The following is a 24,240-nucleotide window of genomic DNA, read 5'->3' on the forward strand; positions in this document are numbered from 1 at the left end:
TCTTATAGAATGCAGATAAACATGCAAAATAAAGCTGTCTCACTGAGCGTTTTCACACTTTAAAGAGCAACTGCATCCTAAATGAACAGGTATAAAAAAGAGAGAGAGACAGGATTTGTTTTGTGTTTATTTATTTCTAATGTGTTTTATTTTTATTTATTTTTTTATCTGTCCACAAAGTTATATTAGTCACTACTATGTTAGGTCAGTTTTCCCTCACTGCAATGGCAGTAAACTACACAAGAGCCCAAACCCAGCGTGGTCCCCTCACCTCACAAAAGATTTGTCATATTACAAAAAAAAGAACAATACCCTTTGAAATGACAAATGTATCCTTTCTGGAGAATTTTCTGATTCACAATCAGGATATAAGGTGCCGTTTTCACATCTATTTGTAAATTACAAGCGAGCAAATTGAAAATTGTGCAAAAAATTTGCTGATTTTTTAACAATTGTTTGGCAAAAAACTTAACTGAAGTCAGACAAACACAAGCAATCTTCTTGGAAACATTTGAATACTTTGTTAAATTGTCAGCTGATTTTGTCTCTATTTCTAATTGTGAATTATTCTAAAAATTGGGAATGCACCTTAAAAATCTGACAATATTCTTAATAGCTATTACAGAATTACAGTTTACAACTATATAATTAAAAACAGAATTTGTAGTTGCTGCTGATACACAAAACATGATGTAATCTTATTTCTTCAGGGCAATAATCAACTTTGAGAACATTTTTTAAGCAACTAATGAATAAATACCAAACAAGGGTAAATACCACAAGAAAAGAGGGCAGACTCTACTCGGTAACAAGCAGTTTGAACTTAACAGTAAAGTTTAACTGTAACAATATAGACGAGCTAGCTAACACAGGATGTTATACACTCTTTTTGCTTCAATAATCTTTTGGCAAATAAACTGTTACATATTAAACATGTCAATCTGCTCTGATGTCTTAGTATCTCAAGACAAAGGTAGGACTGTTTGTAGTCTCCTATTTGGCTTTGTACTTTTAAATGTACTTTTAAATTTAGACTAAACAAGTTTAATAGAAGGAAAACCTGTAGCTACCATTAGCATTGCTAGCATGAGCAGTTTTCTTTCCTTGTGTTTACTACGTGTGGTTGTTCAGCACTCTGACAGTGATTATATAAATGACAGAGGACATATACAACCATATTTTTTATTTTCTAGATCAAAACACTGCCCAACAAGATGCCATTGTTGGTTTAAAATATCAAGGCATTACCCAGGGTCAGTTAGCATCCGTGGATAACGTCTTCCTCGATGCATTAATTATAACTGATTTCACTGAACAGCAGTACTATTTCTTACACAAACTAGGCACATATCTGATGACACAATAGCAGCTTAGCTTTTAGAAGTCTTTTTTTCTCTTTTACACCATATATAGCTTATTTATGTTTTGTTTAACATGATGTTAACTTGTGTGCTATTTCGGATGTGTGACACTGCAGGGTGACTAAGGCCCCAGACACACAGGTCTAGAGATGAGGCTGTGATCATCTGCCAACCACCAGTTGCTAGCAAAAAATGTTTATTCACTGACTAGTTGGTGAAAGCCTTTATTCCTAGAAAACTGCTGCAGTCGCCCACGGTTTACAAGGAACATGTTGACTTATCTGCACACACTTGCCAGCTACTGCCTTCAAAGCAAAAGCCACATCTTTTAAAATTACTTGGCTTTTACTTTGAAGGTGAACATTCTCTGTTTGTGTTGCAATTTTTTTTTCAAGGTTTAATGCCACTGATGAAGCAGTTTGCGAGTGTTTGCAAATAATTCACCAACTTGTGTAGAAACTACAGGCAACCACAGCAGTTTGTCAGTGGCCAAAGCAAGAACAACAAAATCTTCCTTGTACCACTCTCTTTGAGACCACTTTCAACTCGCAACCTCCAGCAACCACTTGCCAACCAGTCTGGGAACAGTAGCTACCAGTGGTTGTATCACATCCTATATGCAGACAACTTTCATGCAATGTGTGTATGACATCACGTGAAAAACTGCTACACCTCAATGAAACAGTAGGAAGGTGTTCAAAGTATGAAAAAATAGAAATTGCTAAACATGTTAGGTACACCAACTGTGCATCCTTGGAATGTAAATGTGCATTCATCAGTTTTCAGGTAAGCATATCCTGGTTTCCCTGTTATCAAGTCACTACAAAGCTGCGCGTGTGTTTGTCTTACTCCTACTAAACTACACCTTCAAAAGAGTAAAATGATTAGCTTAGGTACAAAGAGGATTTTTGTTTCTTTGCAATCAATTTGGAAATAATGAGGCCTTGGCTTCATTTTTACATTCAAATCGTTTGTTTCTTTTGAAAACATGCCACAGCTTTGTCATTAGACCTTTATGATGATTGGCAGTCCATTTTATTCCCATCTGCCAGTGGGAGGAGTTGGAGGGACCATTGCTCGGGTTTGTGCTCTCCTTAAAAAAACACAACATCTCTAATGCTATCTGTACAACATTCAACAACACATTTCTCTTGATTTTTTTTTTTAACCATAATGCTAAAACAATAATACTTATCATTATAAGAGCATTTTTCCATCTCAACGGCATTGAACAAACACCACACAAACTGAAATAAAAATCTAATAAAGGCCTCAATACCAGATAGTACACGTCACCTTCAAGTGGTGCTAGAGATAGACTGTTTACAGATGAGAGCAGGACATGGAGGGAGAGCAAGCATGACGAGGGGAAAAAGAGAGAGTAAAAGAAAAAAGGTGAATTATTTTGTTTCCTTTAGTGTATTTGATTTAGTGTCACATCAGACATGTTTTGGCACCTCATGAGATTAAACACAACGTATATGTGTCTTAGACTTGGGCTTTGGTTTACCAAGGGTTAGTATTATGACCCGAAGTTCTCTAACCCTACTTCTACAACAATTTTTACTTGTCTAAGGGTAGGTAGTTCATTCTTTTAAGAGTCTAGCCATGCTAGAACATAAGGCCTAGTGACCTTGTTTAACGCCCAATGGGCCTGAAAAAATGGCAAATAATAAAAACAAAAACACAAGAATAGAGGGATCAGGAGGTGAACACAGGAGAAGATGATCAAGAGAATGGGCTGATGTGTTGAAGGGGAATAGGAAAGAGGAAAGAGAGTGTGTCGATATAGGCTAAGTGCTTTTGGTGAGTTTTACAAAATATACCAGGAAGTGCTTGAAACAGAAGGCACGGTGGCATTGACAGTAGTTGTTAAAGGAGACACCACTAAGGGACTTTCACTACAAAACTCATAAGGTGCTCTAAAAAGGGAACTTAATCACATTAATGCACATTAAAGAGTGGTCACAATCATAAATTACCCCATCAATTTGAGCCTTAGCAGATAAATAGAGGCTGTTAACCAGTGTAAGAGAATATTAATGCCTCACATTCATAAATATACCTTCAAACTAGGATAAAGAAATGATTACTGGATGTTTCCACATAAAAAACAAAATGCACTTCATTTTTTTCCTAACCACCAGTTCAGTGGTCGAATATCTGATACACTGACAACCTAGCTGACTGATTTTGCTAATCGATGGGGTAAATCTACTGAAACCACACATTTACACACTTAAAAATGACAACCGAAAGTGACAACTGCCATTGAAAAAACGTTTGGTCTATTGATAAAGTCAAAATGAAAACAACTACTTTGGGAACTCAAAAAAAAAACTTGCACAGTGCTCTGTATAGACATTCCAACTAGTCTTAGCTCACAAACATTATAATCAATATCACCTATATTGATAACCTTTTTCTGTAAGCATCTTGAAAGGAAAATAAACAAAAGTCTGCTTTTTTTTTTTTTCGTCTTTACAAAAGCTACACATATTCTACTGGGATGCCTATGCGTTTGTTAGTGTTTTAATAATTACTCCTACCATTGTCTTTTCTTTTCTTATTAAAACAAAAAAAAGAAGAAGAAGAGAGGGAAACTACTCATCTAAAACACACCGTAACCCAAGAGTACAGTTTGTTTCTTAGATTTAGTCTTGTCTGGCAGCTAGACTGCTTTCTTTGTCGTTCTCTACCTTGTAAAAAGTTAAAATTTTCCTTTTTTTTGACACAGTCGTAGTCTCTTCAAAACAATGTGTCAGTTGATTGTATTCAGGAGCTCAAGCGTCGCCCCTTCAGCCCTCACACAGACTCTCGCTCTGTGTTCAGTTGGTGCCTTTGCATCCCCAACCAACAACCGCTACCATTGTAAACACTGAATGTTGAATTCTGACCTCCTTTTTAAGCGCTCAGCTTTTGACCTTTCCTCACATTATATCACATACTTTTTTTTGTTCTTTTCAAGCTGAGCCACAAACAGCTACAGTCTGTGTCAAGGACATTACACTATGATGTAGCATTTCTTTTACAACTGAACTATTCACAACACCCTAGAACCACTTTTAACAAATATATTGTACTTAAATCGTTTAAACTGTATATTCAGATAAAATGAACGATCTATCAGAGCCTCGATGGGCAAGGATACCAGAGACTCTCTCGACGACATACATGAACAGGCACTAACTGAAAACAAATGAACAAAAATATTACAAACTTTCTGTTTTTCTTTAGCACAGTCATCAAGAAACACTTTTCTGACAAACAAGGCAGTGATACATACTTGAAGGAAAGCACACGGCCTGTAACGGTTGCCTCATGCCTTAAATTAATAAAGAATAGCTTAGCCGAGGTTTGCAGCTTGAAACTTTTTTAGACTAAACTTTCCTCCGTGTCTGTTTGTTGTAGTTTGAGGAGGAACCTGAAGCTGTTCAGTGGTCAGTCCATCAGGAGAGCATCTAGTCGCAGCTGGCTCCAGCATGGTCAGTGTTGTAGTCTGGGATTTACCAGTCCATTATAAGTGTGGGATAAATGCATGACTCTAGAATGATGCAGGACCTTGCCCTAGATCTTTCGATTATCAAATTGGAGATCATCGTAAAAATCACCCATCTTTCGGTGAAGTCTGAAAAACAAATAGAAAATGTGGCAGACAAAATCCTGAAAAGATGCATCCATGCGGTTTCTTTTTACAGGAATTTTACCGTATTTTGTGGTGGACCACAAAGCCTAAAGTCAAGGAGACAAATAATGACAGAGGAAATACCATAGCTGTGGCTCTCCTCTTTGTCAAGACACCTCAGGACTGCCCAGAAATGAAGGTATGACAGGGCAAAACATCATTAACCATAAACAACTTCTCTCTATGTAATACTTTCTGCCCTTTCTTCAATTCTTTGTCAAAATTTGTTGGAAAACAATAAACCCAACATTCCAATTTAAGTGGTGTCATTGAAAACATTTCAATCTCCTTAGACTCTATCCTCCTCCCCTCCAACGTGGTTAGAGCTCAGGGCTGGTGAAAGAGCGAGGGACATCCTCAGGTCTTGGTCTTGTGAATCCTCCAGACTGCTATTCTCCAAATTCTCTTCAAATTCTTCATCTTGTTCATCTTTCTCTTCATCAATTTTGCCCTTGAGTTCTGGAACATCTGTTACATTCTTTGACACTGAGGACATGGAGTTTGGGTGTTCAAGAGCATTACCCAGATGTTCTGCTGCGTGCTCAGAGAGACCATTAAGAGTTTGGGACTGAGTTAAGGACCATTCTCCCATGGAGGCCTGGGACTCGGCCTCACTTACGTGCCTCCATATTGTCAGAGGGTCGAGGTCAGAGGGATCCATCCTTGGCCTTGTGGTCTTTGAGGTTCCATCATCATCCAAGATCACTGAAGAGCTTCTTTTGCGCCTGGACTTACTGGTGTGGTTGACCTGGAGATGCATGGCCATCAGCTCTGCTGATGATGTTCGAAAAGGACAAAACAAACACTCGCTCAGTTTGACCCCTGTTGAACTATCCTCTACGGCATCCTCACCACCTTCCCTTACACTCATGCCTCCATCCTCCTCCATCCCTCCAAGACCAGGTGAAGTGCGACGGGACAGATCCAGTGGTTCAAAACCACCCTCCTGAGTTGATGGCACGGGTACTTCCTTGTCACTTGATGCTTGAACCATTCGGCTTGTAGTAAGGGGCTTACGTCGTGACACCTTAGGTGCCTTTGGTGGAGGAGACTCCCTGATCCAGCCTCCTTCCATTCCACCTTGGTAAAGCGCGCCCATTACTCCAGACAGGTACCTGTACTGGGTCTCTAGGTCAACATCCCTTAGAGCTGCTAAGGCCTTTCGATGCTCCCGCTGGTCTGGAAGTCCCAGGAGCCAGGACTGCTGGCTGGGTCGAGAGGCGGGGTTGTCTGTTGGAGCCCGGTTGACCGGGCAGTGGTTGGGTTGAGATCGGCGCTGCTTGACCAATCCAGAGGTTCCAGAGGTCAGACTGTTGATAGTGGAGGTGAGACCAGAGGAGGAGGAATTTGAGGCAGCTGATAAGGCATTGCGTTGCTCCCTGTGGTGCCGCTGGAGATGGTACTTCAGAGAGCCAGATTGAGTACCCGCATAGTCACAGTGGGGGCATTTGTAGGGTCTTTCACCTAGAGAAAACACAACGAAGAAAGTTTATTTATAGAACAGTAAAAATAAAGCTAGAAAAATCTTTTAAAAGATGGGACTCATTAGATGCTCCAAAATGGGTGTTCACTGGGTAAGAAGGAAAAAAAAAATTATATTTTTAGTGAAATACCTTTGTGTTAGTATTAATGATATCATATACCATAAGCTATTTTATGGCATACACAATTTTGATTTCACATACAGGATGTTTTTTTTTTCTTCAGTAGAAACCTGATGGTACTCACCTTTGACCCTGAAAAACAGTTGCCTCTTATACACACATATACAGTCATGCAAAAAAGAAAGCTTTCACAGGTCCTTGAAGCCACATGATAAACTATGAATACTCTTGAGACTTCCATAGGAATTAAATACTTAAGTAGTACCCAGGTGCTGCTAATCAAATATGCTTGATTAAATGATCATCAGCAAGTCTGATCATTTCTATGAAAGCAGAATCTTTAGCAGTTTTCTGGTCTGGCAGGTTCAGGAGTGTGTTAATAAAATGACACAATCTTCCCAGGAGTGGACGTCTCTGCAAATTCACCCCAATTCGACACTGTCCAACAAACCGCAAAGGACCTAAGAGCTGCATCTCTGACTCTACAGGCCTTAGTTAGCATGTTAAATATTAAAGTTCATGACAGTACAATTAAAAAAAGATTGAACAAATATGGCTTATTTGGAAGAGTTACCAGGAGCAAGCCTCTTATTGCTAAGAAACACAAGCATACAAACTGTTGAGCACAGTTGTGAAACAGTGATCATTTGGGCTTGTTTTGCAATCACAGAACCTGGGCACCTTATAGTCATTGTGTCGACCATTAACTCCTCTGTATACCAAAGTAATCTAGAGTCAAATGTGAGACCATCTGTTTAATAGTCAAAGCTTGTTTCAAACTGGGCGATGCAACATGACAAAGATCCCAAGCACAGCAGCAAATCTACAACAGAAATGCTGAAAATAAAAATTCAAGGTGCTGCAGTGGCCTAATCAAAGTAAAGATCTCAACCTGACTGAAATGTTGTGGCGGGACCTTAAAAGAGCGGTTCATAAGCCAATAAACGAATCATGTTTTTTCACAGGAAAGCCAGTTTTGCAAATAAAACAAGGTCAGATTGATTTTTTCCAATATCAATATATACTTGTACTTTTTTTATGGCAGCTAAAATGAAATTTCCCTGCAAATAATTCTTATTTTTTAATCAGTTTCACTCACTCCTATTTACTGAGGACTATCTCATGGGTACACTCTGTGTGAAATGCAGACCTGAGGACAAATTTCAGCAGTCTAAATGGTTTCATGTGTAAAAGATACACAAAAAATGCAATCATTTTTAAAATAGGTTAAAAGTATTTTCACTATGCTTAAACACCACAGCACTTATTGCAAAATCGTAACATCGCAAATAAGTATGGCAAGCAAGTATTTTGCAAAATTGCAGCAAGTATAAGCTGCTCAAAGGTCATTTGAGCAGTTCTGGGTAAGAGGTGCAGTTACATGTTTTAAAGAGAGATGGCAGTATTCCATTACTCATTAAAAATTACACAGCTGGGAAAGATAAAGGGGATGATGTTGAACATTAACAGCAGGAAATGTTAAACATATGAAAAACGTAAATGATCTTATTCCCAAGAGTCAAAAAAGAAAAAACTGGTCACATAGGAGGAACGCAGGCGCACGTACAGATGCAGGGACAACTTGGTTGTGTTGGTGAAACAAACACTAAAGACGGGATAAAAACTCTCGATGGGAAACGAGATTCTGAAGAGAGCATTATCATAATTTGATGCATTTGCTTTAATTACTGACCATGTGATAATCACTTGATGGAACAGAGGCAGTAGTGTGTGAGAAAATGAGCAATGCATGATTGGGAAAAATATAAACGCGTTGAGATAAGTCCTTTCAGCTATAAAATGAGTAATGATGATGGCAACTCTTAAAAAGACTTCACACTGTGCATTTTTTGGCTGCTGTCTTTATGGGAAGTTCTCCAGTTAGTAGTGATAGGTGGCATCGCAAAAAATGAGAGATGGGTTTTAATTTTGATCAAATACATCACCTGAAGGCAAATAATGAAAGGTGATGATGACTCATGCTGATAAAGGCTTATGAATATGGATCATTAATTAATAGTATGAGTGTGAGTGGTGTTCGAGATTCTAACTTTCATTAAAGTCCAACTAGTTGGTTATCAGAAATCCTGTACTCAGTTTTTCCTCTTTTTTTTCTTTTTGTCCTAAAAAAGTTTATTAAAATGTTTTTTCTCTTTACAGTATTTAAGATGGATGTTAAAGATTTTTGTTACAGATTCTTGTTTCAAAGACAGAGAATTCTCTGCAACTTTTCATGCATTTAATTTGTGCATTATTTAATATTTTTATGTAATTGACAAGAAATAAGTATGTGTCCATAAAAATAAATAGATTATTAAAAAAAAAAAACATCAAACCACACCAGTTTCATTTAGCTAAATTTTGCATTATACAAATCGAAATAGAGACATGAGGATTACTGTTTAATTAGTGGAGAAGACATGAAAAGGTTTTCTTTTGTACCGTTTACTGGTAGCGATGTTAGAGGCCAGTAAGAGAAGTGAGCAATTTCCCTTTTTTAATCCCTGGAGTGGCTTGATTTTTTCCCCCCAGAAACTACTGTTAATATACGCTCAAGCAAGGCACTTAGACTTTTCTAAGCTGGAGTTGCTCCGGTGGAGCAGCTCAGTTGCCTGCAGTAGAGGGCTATGATTAGCGCTGGCCAGGCCTCTGGGGTAAAATCTTTTAAAAAAAGAAAAAGAAAAAACTGTAGTTCTAGAAAAGCAACGATGCTCAATGCAACCTTTCCAGGGATTTATAAAGGTTAAAAAAGTAAACACGGTTTGTTAAACTCACAGCAGTATCTCACCTGTGTGAACTCTGAGGTGCACTTTGAGATGGTGTGAAGAGCGAAAGGCTTTGCCACAGTAGGGGCAGTCTTTTATCCCTCTGCCACGCACTCGCTCCCTGGTGGGAACTGAAGGTATGGAGGAGACTGTCGTCAGCCCATTTTCTCCTGCAAGTAGGGAAGAAGGAAAAAAAGTGGAAAATGTAAAGATAGTAGCTAAGATTCTAATGACAATAGAAAGTTGAAAGTTGAAGTTGAAAAACAATGTATTCTTATATGCTAGCAAACAAACACAAACCAAAGAACTAGAAAAAAACACTCATGTCACACCTTTGAAGCTTGAGATGACAGAGTGAAACCCTGCAGCCCCTCCAGCTTGTTGTGATCCACCACCCATCAATTTTGATTCCTGTCTCAGTTCTGCCATTTGTTGGGATCCACCGCTGTGTAGCTGGGATTCTTGTCTCACTTCACCGCTGCCTCCACTTCCCAGCCCCACTCCTCTATGATGACTGCTCCCTTCCTCTTCGCTGCCACCTCCTTTTTGGGGCCTCTGAGTGTGAACTCGAGCATGAACTACCACCTGCTGTAGACTGCGGAACAGCTTTCCGCAATCTGGGCATTCCCATGGCCCTCCTGGTCCTCTGGTCTCTTCTCTAGGATCCAGGCCTCCAAGGTAGGCTCTGACTTGGTCGACCTCTGTAATCACTGAACTCCGCCCCGGGCCTCGTTGCCCTTGCTGCTGGCCTCGCTGATGAGGCCTTTGTTGCTGAGCTACCGCCAAGCTGCGAGCCACCAGCTGCCACCAAGTTGCCTGATCTCCTCCTTCTGAAACTGTTGCTGGAGTTTCCCCGGTTCCCCCTGCTCTAGTCGTTCTCCCTCCTCTTCCCGAGTCTGCTCCCCCTGCAGTACCACTGCCACCACCGTTTCCCATCTCTGCTACTTGAGCCACTGCTTGAAGTCTCTCCATGCAGCTAGCCCCACTGCCATCACTAGGCAAACCGAGATAGCCCAGGATGGCTGACTTACTCAAACCCATCCCAATTCTGCCTCCAGTTTCTCTCTCTGGTCTTCCCTGACCTCCTCTGGCACCACCTCCTCGCTGAGTCAGAAGGAGACTGGAGTAGAGGGCGTTGAGGGAGCTTTTAGACTGCTGCTCAGCACTTCCTGGTCCCCCAGGGTTTCCCAGTCCAGCCTTGAGGCCAAGTTTGTTGAGATGAACTTTCATGTGATTTTTGAGGAACCAAGGCTCCTTGAAGCCACGGCCACATACCTGGCACTTATGGTCCAAGGAGTCCTTGTGTTTTCGCATGTGTCCCTTCAGAAACCATGACTGCGTAAATCGCTGTCCACAAGTGTCACAGCGAAATGCTGGCAGTGGAGAGGACCCGCCCACTGCAGCAACTGATGTCAGCTGTGGATTGCTCGGGGTTGGGGCTGGCGTGTGGGTTGGCGTGGGTACTGGGGTGTCGGGGGTTGCGATGATGGGCCTCGAACTGTAAGCTGGTGGAAGAGCAGGTACATCGGGAGAAGGGTGGCACTCCTGTAAGTGGGACGCCAGGCTTTCTTCTTGGCTGGCAGAAAAGGGACAAAGAGTGCATTTGTATGGATTGTGGAGAATGCGTACATGCCGTGCCAACTCTGAAGCTGTTCGGAATTTTCCTTTGCAGGCATGGCAGCGAAATGTAGGCGTGATGGAAGCAGATACGCCCTCCCCGGTGGCTGAAGAATAGGGAGAGGTCACGGACACAGGGTCCTCTGTCAGCGGAGGGGTCAAGGGTGTGCTATCATCCAGTAAAAAACTGGGGTTCTGGTCTGTCTGTAGTCCATCATCGAGACCTTTGACCTCACCATTGACTTCATCGTCTTCTGTGAGATGCTGGATGAGAGCCCCAGGCAGTAAACGCTGGTTTGGGTGACTTCTGTGATTCGGAATTAGGTCTTTGTGGTTCTGCTGGATTTTGAGGTGCTGCTTTAGTGGAGCTGAAGGGAGCCCAGTCCTATACAGAGCTGAAGCTCGCCGGTCTCTGTCCAGACTGTGAGCTCGTGCATGAAGAGACAAAATACTTTGGAATCTGAATCTCTTTCCACATACATGACAGGGATACCTGAGTGCAGGCCCCGAAGAGGCCCCTCCAACTCCAGGTGTGGCCCTGGTAACAGTATCCTTCTGGAACAGCTGGAGGTCTAGTTCATCACTACAGTTCCCACTCTGTCCTGAAGACAGGGCCAGCTCCAGGGCACCACACCCGAGTAATGGTGCTGATGGTGTATCTGGCGGAGAGGAGTCCAAACAGGGGCTGCATCCAGCTTCTTGTCCCCCTCCTCCTGGGAACAAAGCCACTGCCGGCGTTGGGGATGGAGGTACTCCATCCAGCCCTTCCTCGTCATCTTCTTCATCAACATCATGGTGATTGCTGTTATTACCCTCGTGGAGGGGGAACGGAGAGAGGGGGAAATAAGGCGCAGTGTCCGGGCTCTGGGGGGAAGGTTCGGAGCTGTGAATGGGCAAGACAATAGGGCTATCGGGGAGAGAGAGCTGAGTGTGAGGAGAGGAGGTCTGGGGGCTGTGGTCTAGAGACGGCAGCGTTGGGGGCGACTGGGTCTGCTCACAAGAAAGAGACAACACACACTCCGGTGGAGAATCCATCCTCTATTAGTAAAAAACACAAAGAGAGGGAGAGAGACAGATAATGAGCGGCAACCAGCGACTTAAGAAGGAGTTAAAAGTTAAAAACCTCAAGAAAAGGTTAAATTTGCATGTTGTGCATAATTAGCTTTTGTAGCACGACCATGGCCAGATTTTAAAAACTGCACAAACTTCGAGGGTATGAGTCTGTATATGTGGATGCATGCGCATATAGGAAAATAGAAAAAAAGTCCTACCAGCATTGTGTGTGATGTTATGCCATTCTTTAGTGTCTCTGCTGAGGGGGGACACAGTCCTGTGGCAGTCTCCTCCTGTAATTGTCTGAGGACAAAAACAAGCATAGAAAGCTCAGAAAATTATTTGCAACCAAAAATCTAACAATTACTGCACTTGAAGTTGTTCCCAGCCTTTTTTTTAAAAGCATGTTAAGACAATTATCTAACTAAAGACTTTAGGTAAATTAGGAATAATAGTATCAGCGTAATGCTTTTGAAATATCCAGCGATGAACTGCAGGTAGCAGAGTTTTGCCGAGCAGGATTAAAAGCTATTTACACTAAGACCCTTTGAACAGATTCCACCCTAAATTCTGATTGCAAAGCACCAAATGCACACTCAACAACACATTTTAATGCACGTGCATGTTTACTACGAAGAAAATCTGTATTTGATCGTCACTTGCTCCTCAGCCTGCGTTGGTGTGCGCATTGAATGTGTAACAGGTGTGCACCTGTTCTGCCTCCTGCATGTGTTCAGCGTACATGCTGGCATACTGTTAGCACATATGGGATGATTATCTGAAGTGTGAACGTGCATTGGTGTGTGTGTGTGTGTTTAGGAGTTAAGGGCACCACCACAGGACACGGACTGTCCCAAACAGGATGGGCGCGCAATGTTTTGACTTCCCCACACACCCTTCCTGAACAGTCATACAGTAGCAGCTTTTTTTGCTTATATCAGGCCCGGACGCACTCACACTCACAAACACACACACACTCACATATGGTATGCATGCACCTAGCCAGAACAATAAATCTGCTGTTTGGGTGTGGTGGCATTCACCCATACATTGCTTAGTCATGCTTAATTGTTGAAGTCATTTATATATGTGAGCTTATTCTGCTGCTGCCGCCGCTGCTGCTGTTGTCTCGACTGTACTGCGACTGTCACCCCAGATAACAGAGTCAGCTGAAACGTGAAGTGTGATACTGCGCATTGAACACGCACAAGCATTTTGGCAGGGCACGCTCACACGCCCAAATATTTTGAGAGCGCAGCACTTCGCCTCACTTCCACCGAATTTGTGTGCGCCGTGGCTGGTTTTTGTCCATCATTTTTGCAGGAGTTGAGCACCCACAACACAACAAAAAGGTCATAAATCACTGTGGCAAAAACAATGGAACATCTGTGCTCGCAGGTGTGTCACCCACATTTTTGTTCACATGGCGGTATGGTCACATATGTGTTTATATGGATTTGAGTATTTGTGTGTGTGTGTGTGTGAGTTACTGAGGCTTGATGACAAAGAGATTCTCATGTAGCCAGTTGACATTTTAGCTCAGCTATGACTCACAGGGATATCACACCATATCAATCACATAAACACACACACTTACACACACACACACTCTCTTACACAGACACAGACAGTCCTTTCTTAATCCACCATTATTGTTCTTTCTCTCACCGTATTCCTTTCCCTTCTGTCTTTCTTTCTCTCCCTGATTCATACTTCTTCCCATCCCCCTCTCATTCTCTCGTTCCCTCCCTCCCTCCCTCCGTCTATTATTCACTAATTTTCTTTCATTCTCTCCCTCTCCCCTCTCTCTCTCTCCTCTCTTTTTTCTCTCCTGCAGTGTTGCCAGTTGGCAGAGTGCCAAGGAATGCTGATATCAGCTGGTAGATTGGGCCCTGCCAACATGGCGAAGAGCAAAGAAAAAAAATGAGAATGGAGGCAGACAGAGAGAAAGAAAGAGGGAGACACAGACAAATAGACAGAGCAGTTACAAACTGGGCAGCATTAAAAAAAAAAAAAGAAACAGTCTCAGAAGCCATGTGAACGAAAATGATTTAATTTGATTGGCAACATGGTGTTGAGGGTAAAAGCAAAGAAACCAAAAAAAGAGAAAGCGACATGCTAGAACAGAGAATAGCAGAGAAATCAGAGTAGTGGTAGTGGCAGGCTGGGGCATAACATGAAGAGAGAGCAACATTTAAAAACCATTTTGAAAGTCAACACAGAAATACACATGCAGACAGAGACGGGGGGTGCAGAAAGGGAGAAGGAATAAAAAGCAGGAAAAAGAGAGAGAGAGAGTGGCTATCTAAATGTATCTGCTGCAGTATTAAGTCTGATGACATTATCATATGAATATCACCATCACAATGCATTGTTCCACCGTGACGGTGGCTGTCGCCAACCACTGGCCCTGTCATGCCAATAAAGAAAATTTGGATAGATTGAGAGAGGGAGATAAGGTGCAGCAGAGGATGCATGGGAAAAGGGGGCTGGGGGTGACTCGGGGAGAGGGTGGAGTGGGGAAGAAATCATGCTGGAATCAGGTGGGGGAGAAACACATAAAAAGCAGGTGTAAATTAAGGAAGAAGCACACCAAAGACGACATTCTCACATCATCCACAAATGCTGCTCATTCCCAGTGTGTCCACGCACACACACACACAGCGAGCTATAAAATGGATTGGGGTAGGTACTCAAAGCAAGGGTGAGAGCAGCGTACAAAAATGTGACACCTACGTGTGTGTGTGGTGGGTGTTTTTAGTTTTGTAAGGGGAGGGGTAATAATCTGATTTTAAATGTGCGTCATGGTAATGAATATTTAATATTAGGTAATGTGATCCACATAGGAGATTCACAATGATATTACAGACCAGCCATTCCTAAAGTCAAGAGTGTTGTGGCCCACTTGCAAACCAGAAAATGGGGTCTCACCCAATCTTAAATCTTCACTCTTATCAAAATACAAGAGAAAGTGATGGATTTTCTTGAAACTTTCATTCAAACCACATGAACAACACGGCCTGTTGGCTATACACAATAATACATACTCATTTTAAACTGAGCTTCTGTTAATACTGCAGCCCACCTGCAGTACCTTTGCAGCCCAACAGGGGGCCCTGGCCCATACTTTGGGAATCAGTGCTATAGACTTTACAAAACAACTTTCTGGTTTGCTTTAGATAAACACAAAAACTGTATATAAACAATGGTCTGGAGCCATGAGTGTAGCATAATTTTTGTCTTTTACACTAGCACCTGCACGGCTCAACTAGACTACTCAACAAGGTTTTGGTCGTTTTCCATTACCACCTCAATGTGGGCGGGGTCGTTATAGCAAGGAAGCCCAAAAGTCCAGTGACGCTGTTTGCCTGCAATCCAAAGACAACACAACAATGGAGGAGGTCGAGGCGATGGTACACCTGCTTCACGCACTTTGGCTTTTTGTCAGACTCAGGGTAAAAGAAAGAGCCAAGTCGGTGTGAGGCCATTGCCCAGCAGCCGTTGCCGGGTTTGAGTCTTGCGAAAGAGTTGCTCTCATGACTCACTCAGTGACCTCATTTGTGGGCCAATCAGTGGCATGCGGTCTTCTGACATCACTTTTTCAACTTGACTCAGGTCACTTGGAAAACGGTCAGAGTAAGCGCTAATAAACTGCAGAGTACCCATAACTACCACCTAATGAAAAAACCCTAAAAACCAAGTTGAGTTTAGCTGAGCAGGTACTAGTGGAAAAGAGGCTTAAGAGCCACTGTAGACATACATGCTAGCAGCTTGTCAATCACAGGATAGCCACACACTTAATCAGGCCCTGATTTATCGCCTAAATGTGATCACAATTTACAAAATAGACATCATGACATCATCATTAAAAAGCAAACCGCTGAGACTCTAAATTGCTCAGGAAAGCGTTTGCTGAGATCACAAATGGAGTGAAACGCAGGGTTTCTGAGCAACCTGGTTTCCTGTCGCAGCCACGGCCTGCGGGCCGTTACAAAGACTCCACGTAAAACGCACTTAAGCATTTGTTCCACTTCTCAGGCCCGGAGCTATAGTTGACTGCTGATATGCAACACATAATGGATTTTCCCATCCCTTCGATACAAACTGGATTTTCCTGCACTTTCACTGGCTTTTCCTGTTTTTTCTCTTTCTTTTTTCCCCTGATCGTGAAATTTGCAGTGCATGAGCAGGAGTGTAATGACACAGTAATTCGCAAGATGACGCCAGCTTTAAAGCGTCCCGAAGTTGACAATCCAGCAATTGAAATGCAGCTTTGTGGGTCCTGAATTGCCTTGACTGGATATGAGGTTTTTTTATCATCAGGGTCACTATGTTTTGTTTTGTTTTTTTAAACTGCACTGTTTAAATACTGATAACTACTCCTTGACTCAGATCACAAGGAGTGCATAACGATACGGCTGAATCATACGTTACATCCCTGGTAAATACTGGCTGAGGGAAATTTGCACAATATGTTCAGACAAGTTTTTTGTTTTTTTTCTTTTAGGTGGGGGTGGGGATCGGGGGTGTCACTGTGGAAATATCCACCGAAGTGGCAGAGTTTTATTGTGAAGGCAGTCAGTGCAGGTTTGCACATGCACATGAGCGAAACATGTTGTAATTGTAAATATATATCAGGGTGTGAACACCTTTCACCTAGTGTTCATAATGGTACCTGTGTGTGTGGGATAGAAGCGTTATACAGCTTCATAATAAGTAGTGTTAATGTATCATAGGTTGTATATAAGGAGGGTTTGTGTATTGTGATTTGTAACCTCATGAAGCTAAACAGTACTTTGAATGCCTCGTCACAGTTTGTGTAATTAAGCCTGACTTACAATGATCCCTTCAATCATTTCCTATCAGCCTGTGGAGGTAAATGTCAAAAGATTTAGAATAAATCTGAGTGTATGCTCTGCTCTCCTTGACCCCTTGTGACCCCTTGGGGATCTCGCTCTCAGTTTGGGAACCAGTGATCTATAGCAACAGTGACCTTTGTGTTGTTTGAAAATTAAGTCCTCCTCCACGTACCTAAAAATAGACATCTTCAAGGTCTCAGGCACCGGCCTTAAGGCATAAAGTAAGGACTGTGCTCGTAGTCTGTGTGTATTTCTGTGAATCCCTACAAGTGCATCTTTCTTCCTGCTGCATTACTTGCACTCTCATGTGATGAAGCCAGCGCGAGGTGAGGTGTCCTTTGGGGATAAGTGGGTGTATGAGAGACTGACCACAAGGAAGGGGGGAAAAAAAACAAAGTGTGTGAAAAAGAGAAGATGAGAGCGAGAGGAAGTGAGGGGAGCCTGCTCCCTGTGCGGTACAGTATAATTTGGCCCTGTGGTTTTTATCGCGTGGTCACGTGGCGAACTTCCCCACAGCCGGTATTCATTTCCTTTACTTCACCTTTCCCTGAACCACCACTACCACCTCCTCCCTCCCCACCGCCGGCTTCGCTTCAACTTTGTCTGCCTCGCACTCTCGCTCTTCCCTCATCTTCAGCTTCAACAATGATAAGGGTGAACATCTCCCGCGCAGTCTCCGCCACCGACCGTTAAAGATGAGTGTTGCAGATTGCTTATACAGGGAAAAATGCTACTTCATGTGTATCGTTTTGATCGCAGAACGCAAGTGAAACGGCGATCTAATGGCTCGCATCTGTTACGCCATTGACCTTATTCGAAAGGTACTTTAGCAGAGTTGAAGAAAAAGTTACATTAAAAGGAAGCGTCCCAACTTTTACCGTCTTTCATCTGCGCAAAGTCCAGCTTGAGCCAGCATTTCCTGCCTCACTGATGTGTTTTATGTTCCACTTCTCACAACCTTACTCCTTTTTGCTTCTTCCTGTCTAACCTCTCCTCCTCTAATGCACCATACCCTCTCAAGCTCCTGCTTCTTCTCTTTTTGAATGAATTACTCCTCTAGCGAGAGAACACGAGCTGATGCTCGAACTGGGAGGCAACGTTGCAGTGCCAGACCCGAGCGGGCGAATCCCGAACACCGGAAAGCATCTCGGCAGAGAAAACAAGAGTCTCACTCCAACTCATACAGGCCGCGCCGTTCCTAAAACCAGTGAGTGGAGGGGGAAGGGGGGTGCTGAATGACTCGTCTGACTCGGGATTACGAGACTGACGCTTTAAAAGAAGAATTGGTTGGAGCATGTGTGTGGTTGTACGCATTCTTCCTAAAAGGCTTATGTGTGCACACCGAGGATCAGTTGCTAGGTTGGAGACAATCCTGCAGGTGAAACAAACATCCACCTGATCAATTTTCTCCCTACTGTCTGGGAAAAGGTTCAGAAACCTTTGAATGACACCCCTTCCACTTTAGTGTCCTTAAGCAACACACTACTTTCGACCCCCTCAGGGATGCTCACCACTCACTGTGACCTCCCTGGGGTATTTATGTATATATATCAGATACCTAAAACAGCTTTAGTGTGGGGGGGAAAAGGGTAAGTGTATAATAGTAATGGCTTCATTCTTTCTTCACCCTGGGGAAATTTGCAGAGCATGTGTTCTCTTTCTTAGGAACATCTTGTTTGAAACACACTCAGTTGCACCATATTTTATAAAGACACATATAAATGGGAGGTGCCAGTACTTAAATCAACACATCCTGGTGTAATTCTGGGTGACTGATTGCACTCAAGGGCTCCCTGACTCTATGTATAGGCTGGAATGTAACATTTTATTTCTATTTTTTTTTTTTTGCAGGGGATTTGAGCTGAAAAGTGAGGATGCACTCCAACAATGACTTTATGTCTTCTTCCCCACAGTCGCCGAGTACTTGCTCACTGGGGACTGCTGGGGTTCTCTCTCTATTGCACAGTCTTCAGGTTACAATATAAAGTGCTTTGATGCGGTGTCCAGAATGTTTTCAGACTAAATTGAGGCCAAAATAGTTCACACTTTCAGTTTTTCATCTGGGAAGGCATCTGTTGTGCTGCACTCAGCAGGTCAAATGAAATGCAACCAAAAAACACAAAAAGAGTTGTATTGTAACTTTAAAAAAGACTTGAGGGAGAAATTCAAATACTGCTTGCTATCATAACATCGCACACCTGGCTGAAAAGCGCAGACGTGGGACTGCCACTAATGGAAAGTTGGAAAAATGTTTTGCTTATCAAATCGTCGTGTTTGATTTTTTTGTTTTTTATTTGCACCATCTACCTGTACGCCTCTGCTGCAAACGCTGATTTCAGAGCTGGTCTTCCAAACTAAATGCGAGCGACAAAAAGTGGCAGACTATTTAAGTAAGACCCTAATGCTCTAAATACACTCTAATCCCGAGCAGCCTAGCAGAACTCTCAACAGTCTCAAAATGTCACAATGCAGTAGATTCTCCCTAACTGAGGGCAAGCAGGTGCCTCTCCCGCAGCGCACTAATGACCCAATTATATCAATCAGAAGCCTTGATTGGTGCTACACTCCTTTCCCTTTTACTCTCTCTCCCTCTGTCTCATTCTCCCCTCACATACAATCTCTTTCCCAAGAGCCACCTGGATGGGGTGGATGTGCCCCTTCAAGTACAGTACAGTATGTACAAAGATGGGAAGTAGGCGGCATTGAGGGTGACAGAGGAGGTGGAGGAGGAGGTGGATACTATTTGAACACAACAAGCAGACAGAGGTTTGAATGAAGCAAAAACCATTAGAGCCTTTTTAACATGGGGCCAGTGTTTTATATTCATTAGTACAGCTGGTTGCAGATGAGTATCTGCCAAGGGTTTGACATGAAATCAACGCCTTATATCTAATGGCAAACAACCTGTAGAGAGGCAGGGGAGGCTTTTTTTACTAACAGAGTAATAATTAAAAAAAAAAAAATGCTTGCGTTATTAGTTTTTGATCAAGCCCGGATAAGGAAAAGTAGCGTGTTGTTGCCAAAAGTCACTCTTGCAGGCGATGATCCAAAGAAAAACAGGGATTTGGAGTGAAGTCATTTCTTTTCTAATTGTCTCAGCTTTCTTTTCTTTTTTTCTTTTTCGTAGAGGGATTATGAAAGTTAATGTGCATAAAACCGTCTTGAAAAATGCCAAACCCTCCAAAAACATGCCTCATTTTAGGACACGCAAGCAATGTCAACCTACTTCCACTGTGCACAGGCTCTCAAGAGTGTGACATTTTGGGTAGATATGAAAAAAAAAAAATAGGGCATTTCAGGATCCCTAAACATATTCCATTGGATATAGAAAAAGGCGACGGGAGTGTCTTTGGTCAACCCAGATGACACGTCTGCGCCTTATCTCAAGAGGAATTTCCTCCTCGCCCCTGTGATGTGCGTCAATAACGTGCAACCATTTTCAGTACGCTTCTTTCCCCCCTCTCTCTTCTCTCTCGCGGCCATCTCAATTAGAGGCACATTAATGAAATAAATAACCATCAACAAACAATGCACTAATAAACACCCCCTCACACACACTAAAATCAAATTAACCCTGCCCGCAGATGGTGTCCGCGCACAATCCCGCTTCCAAATAGAAACAAGAACAACAACCAAAAGAAAAAATGCGATTAAAAATCATGAACACGGGGGATGCAGGGTAGTCGGAGAAGTCGGAGGGTGGCGTGTGTGTGTCATGTCAGCCTATCTATCGCTCTCTCTCCCCTGCTCCATTTTGTTCCTAAATTTTCTATACAAAAGATTAAGGGAGGGGAAAAAGACGAGTGAGCGAGCAAGGAGAGGACGGGAGGGGGGAAAAAGTGCCATCATGGATTTCATCTTGAATCCCTCTCTGCCAATCTACCACCGACATCAGTGCCCCCCTCACCCCCCTCAAAAAAAGAGCCATCGTGTCCAAAAACGCACATTTTTGGACGAAAACCGGTAACTTATCTTTACTGAACACAATCTGGCGACACGCGTTTTGCACGCACACGGCCCCAACATTGTATGTATTGCCACACTTGCTATGCTACTTTCTGAGCGCTGAGGTAACGTTAGGACAACTAAACGGGTTGTAGTAAACATTGTAGTAAAAGGTGGCCGAAAGTATAAGGTTTATAAAGCACCGTTAAACAGTCTTTTCTCTTTTTTTGCGCGTATCCCACACGAAAAGTGGCGGTGCTTATCTCGGAAACAACGCACAACACAATGCCTAATGTGTGTCCAACAAAAGAATTAGTCAAGCTAATCGCATCTACCTACAAATTACGCTTTGTAAATCAACTTGCTAACATGCAAAAATCCACTTTTACGCTTGGACAATATGTCCGCGGCTTATCGAAATCCTCCGTTACGCACAGAGAACTTGGTTCTTCTTTAAAAAAAAATACACATATATAATAAATAATAAAAAATATAACCTACTTAAAAAAGAAGAAGACGCCGTTCTTTTTCAGAGAGGTTAAAGAAGAGCTGCCAATTTACCAAACTGCTCGCGCGGATAAAAACAAAAATTAAGAGCTAGCTTGCACAACTACTTAGCTGAAGTTGTGTTCAATTTTTAAACAAAAATAAACCTCCGAGTGACTTTTCGTGCACTTGCGAGCATTTTTAAGTCGCATTTCATCTCGTGCTGACTGTTCGAGTCGACTTGGTTTAACTGTTACACCGAGTATTTCCTCAGTTATGAGGGAAAACAGTGCATTTCTCCGCTTTTTTTCTTTTCTTTTTTTTTGTCATGTCACGGCTTATAAGCGAAGCTCCGACTGCTACATGCTTGTCGGCCACGCGCGCACATACACCGGCTTACATACATGACACACACGTAAAGTGGTCCGGAGCGCGCGGTTACATGTATACATACATACGTACATGCATGCCTCGTGCCAATCACTCACATGCGAGCACGCGCGCACACACACACAGCCAAAGCTGCCAATGAAATAAATAAATAAATAAATGTGAAAAAGCGGAGTGAAATAAAACACATCAACAACTATGTTGGCCATTATCCCGCGTGTTGCCCGTGACAGAAGAAGAAGAAGAGAGAGAAAAAAGAGGCAACAACAGTCGCAGTAAATTAAACAATTTTGGAAATGTTTCGTCGCCGGTGTTTCGTGCCAGCACGCATAAAAGTGCATATATGTAAACATAGTGGTAAATAAAATGTAAGAAGATAAATGAAGATATAGGATATATGTTGAAAGTAAAGACTCAGTGTACTTACGGGAGAGGCGGCGAGGAGATTAATGACACGACACGTCATGATTACGTTTCACTTGAATTAAATACATTACGAGTTGGGAAAAAAATGGAAATCAGGGTTGTATACAAGCATACGCCGTTTCCCCCTCCCTCCTCCCTCCGTTTGGTCACCCTCTTCTCTCCCTCTCTCTCTCTCTCTCTCTCACACACACACACACACACACTCTCTATCTCTCTCCTCCTCCTTCTCCTCCTCCTCCATCTCCCTTTTCTTTTCCTTCTCTCCTTTCTTCTTGCATTTTTGCCCATTTATTACACAGGAGTGAGTGAATGGGGGGGAGTGGTGGGGGGAGCATAGGAGAAGTGGGAGGGAGAGTGATGTAGGTTGGAAATGTTAATTATAATCTCAGCACGGGCACCATTTTACAACGCTGTCATCTCTTCACATTTGTATCCTAAATATGGCATCTGGGGTGGCGGGTAGCTGACAGTTAAGAGACATTTTTTTGGGGTGGCAGGAGAAGAAGGAGAAAGTTTCACACCAACAGAAGTGAGATAAAAGTGATGACAGAGGCAAGAGGCAGCTAAAATGTTGTGGCGAGCCACCCCGGAAGCACATGGCCGCTATGAGGATGGGAAGAAACAAAGTGCACAAATTTTGATGTGTTGAGAAAGAGGAGGGGTTCCCAACATGAGGCTGGGTGACCAATAGGAGTCGCCCAGGGGTTTTCCAAAAGGTCCCAAACGAAAGTGTTGAAGTAAAGAGAAAGTGATGATAAAAGTACAGAATGAGTTTTAAAAAACTAAAAATGTGCTGTCGAAACTGAACTTGAGGTCAGGCAGAGTTTCATTTCTAGAAAATGTAACAAAAACATCAAAGGAAAAATAACAAGTTTGAGTCATTCTTTCTCTGTCTTTGAATGTTCTCCACATCCCCTAGCCAATGCACACTACTGTGTATTGCTGTACCCACTCTAATAGCTAAGCCGCAGCAGGTGCACCACGTCCACACCATGTACCAGCATCAATAGAGTTTGCATGAATAAGTCTCTGGAACACCCCATTTGTTTTGTCATAGACAGAAAGCAGTTTAGGGGTTTCTAATCATAGATCGCCTCTCCACCAAGTAACGCCAACTCCAGGCACAGTTTACATACACACATCATAAGCACTGATGGCATGATAATTTGGGACATTTAATGATTTATTTGAATTCTTTCCACTGTGAAATACGTGAACACATTTGAGTCTATTTCATTTTTTTTGGATCTAATCAAGATAGGCTCAAATAAATGTCTATTAGCAATGTACACCTTTTGGCATGAGTCTAGCTGACTTCTTTCATGGCAGAAATGGTAGATTTTAAAATGGTTTGTTTCCTGGGATGGACCCAGTCTTTAGGTTTTAGTCCACACATTTTCAGCAGGGTTGACATCTAAGCTTTGGGAAGGCCATTCCAGAAGCTTTAATGTGTATTTGCCAGAGATGGGCAGTAACGCGTTACAAGTAACGCGTTACTGTAATCCGATTACTTTTTTCAAGTAACGAGTAAAGTAAGGGATTACTATTGCAAAAACAGTAATTAGATTACCGTTACTTTCCCGTAGGAACGCTGCGTTACTATAACCGTGATTTTTTTTTGCGAGAATGTCTCATGACAGTGACATAAGCAAGTGCGACGTTGGTGACAACAGCTGTGTGCAGATCAACAATGGATCATATATCGAGTGCGGGAGAGAGTATGAGCTTGCAGCGTTTAAAGCGTGGAAGTACTGACCTTACTTTGAGTTTGATTCCATAAAAAGTGACAAAAACATTAGTGTCCGTTGTGCGTGGGAAGAAAACTTCTTTTTACAGCGAAAAAAAACCCTAAGCTTCCAAGCAAGCACCAAGTGCGCTATGACGTAATGGGAAACTCACAGAGAAACTCGCGGATTCTTCCACTGACCGCTGCGGCACACCTGCACCAGGGTAAACCTCCGCCTACCCTACTCCTGCTTTACAGGTGAAAATAGAGCAAAAGGGCCACTGAGTCTTTGACTTTATTTATTTTCTGCTGTGTTTTACTTG

General features: G+C 42.5%; 1 protein-coding gene and 1 long non-coding RNA gene across 4 annotated transcripts in view; one reads left to right on the top strand and one right to left on the bottom strand.

Moving 5' to 3' along the window:
* LOC146390770 (uncharacterized) overlaps positions 1-24,240 on the top strand; it is a 55,394-nt gene that overhangs the window by 4,158 nt on the left and 26,996 nt on the right. The gene's annotated exons all lie outside the window — the stretch shown is intronic.
* znf219 (zinc finger protein 219) lies at positions 115-22,452 on the bottom strand. The gene is made up of 5 exons (XM_084923761.1): positions 22,193-22,452; positions 12,304-12,388; positions 9,748-12,070; positions 9,439-9,585; positions 115-6,510 (listed from the first exon to the last, which is right to left on the bottom strand). Exons 2-5 carry the CDS (start codon positions 12,307-12,309, stop codon positions 5,336-5,338), a joined length of 3,651 nt encoding a protein of 1,216 aa, XP_084779887.1. The 5' UTR covers positions 12,310-12,388; positions 22,193-22,452; the 3' UTR covers positions 115-5,335.

The sequence above is a fragment of the Perissodus microlepis genome, chromosome 3, assembly GCF_051167445.1.
Source record: "Perissodus microlepis isolate ML-2025 ecotype Zambia chromosome 3, ASM5116744v1, whole genome shotgun sequence".
Classification (NCBI taxonomy): Eukaryota; Metazoa; Chordata; class Actinopteri; order Cichliformes; family Cichlidae; genus Perissodus; species Perissodus microlepis.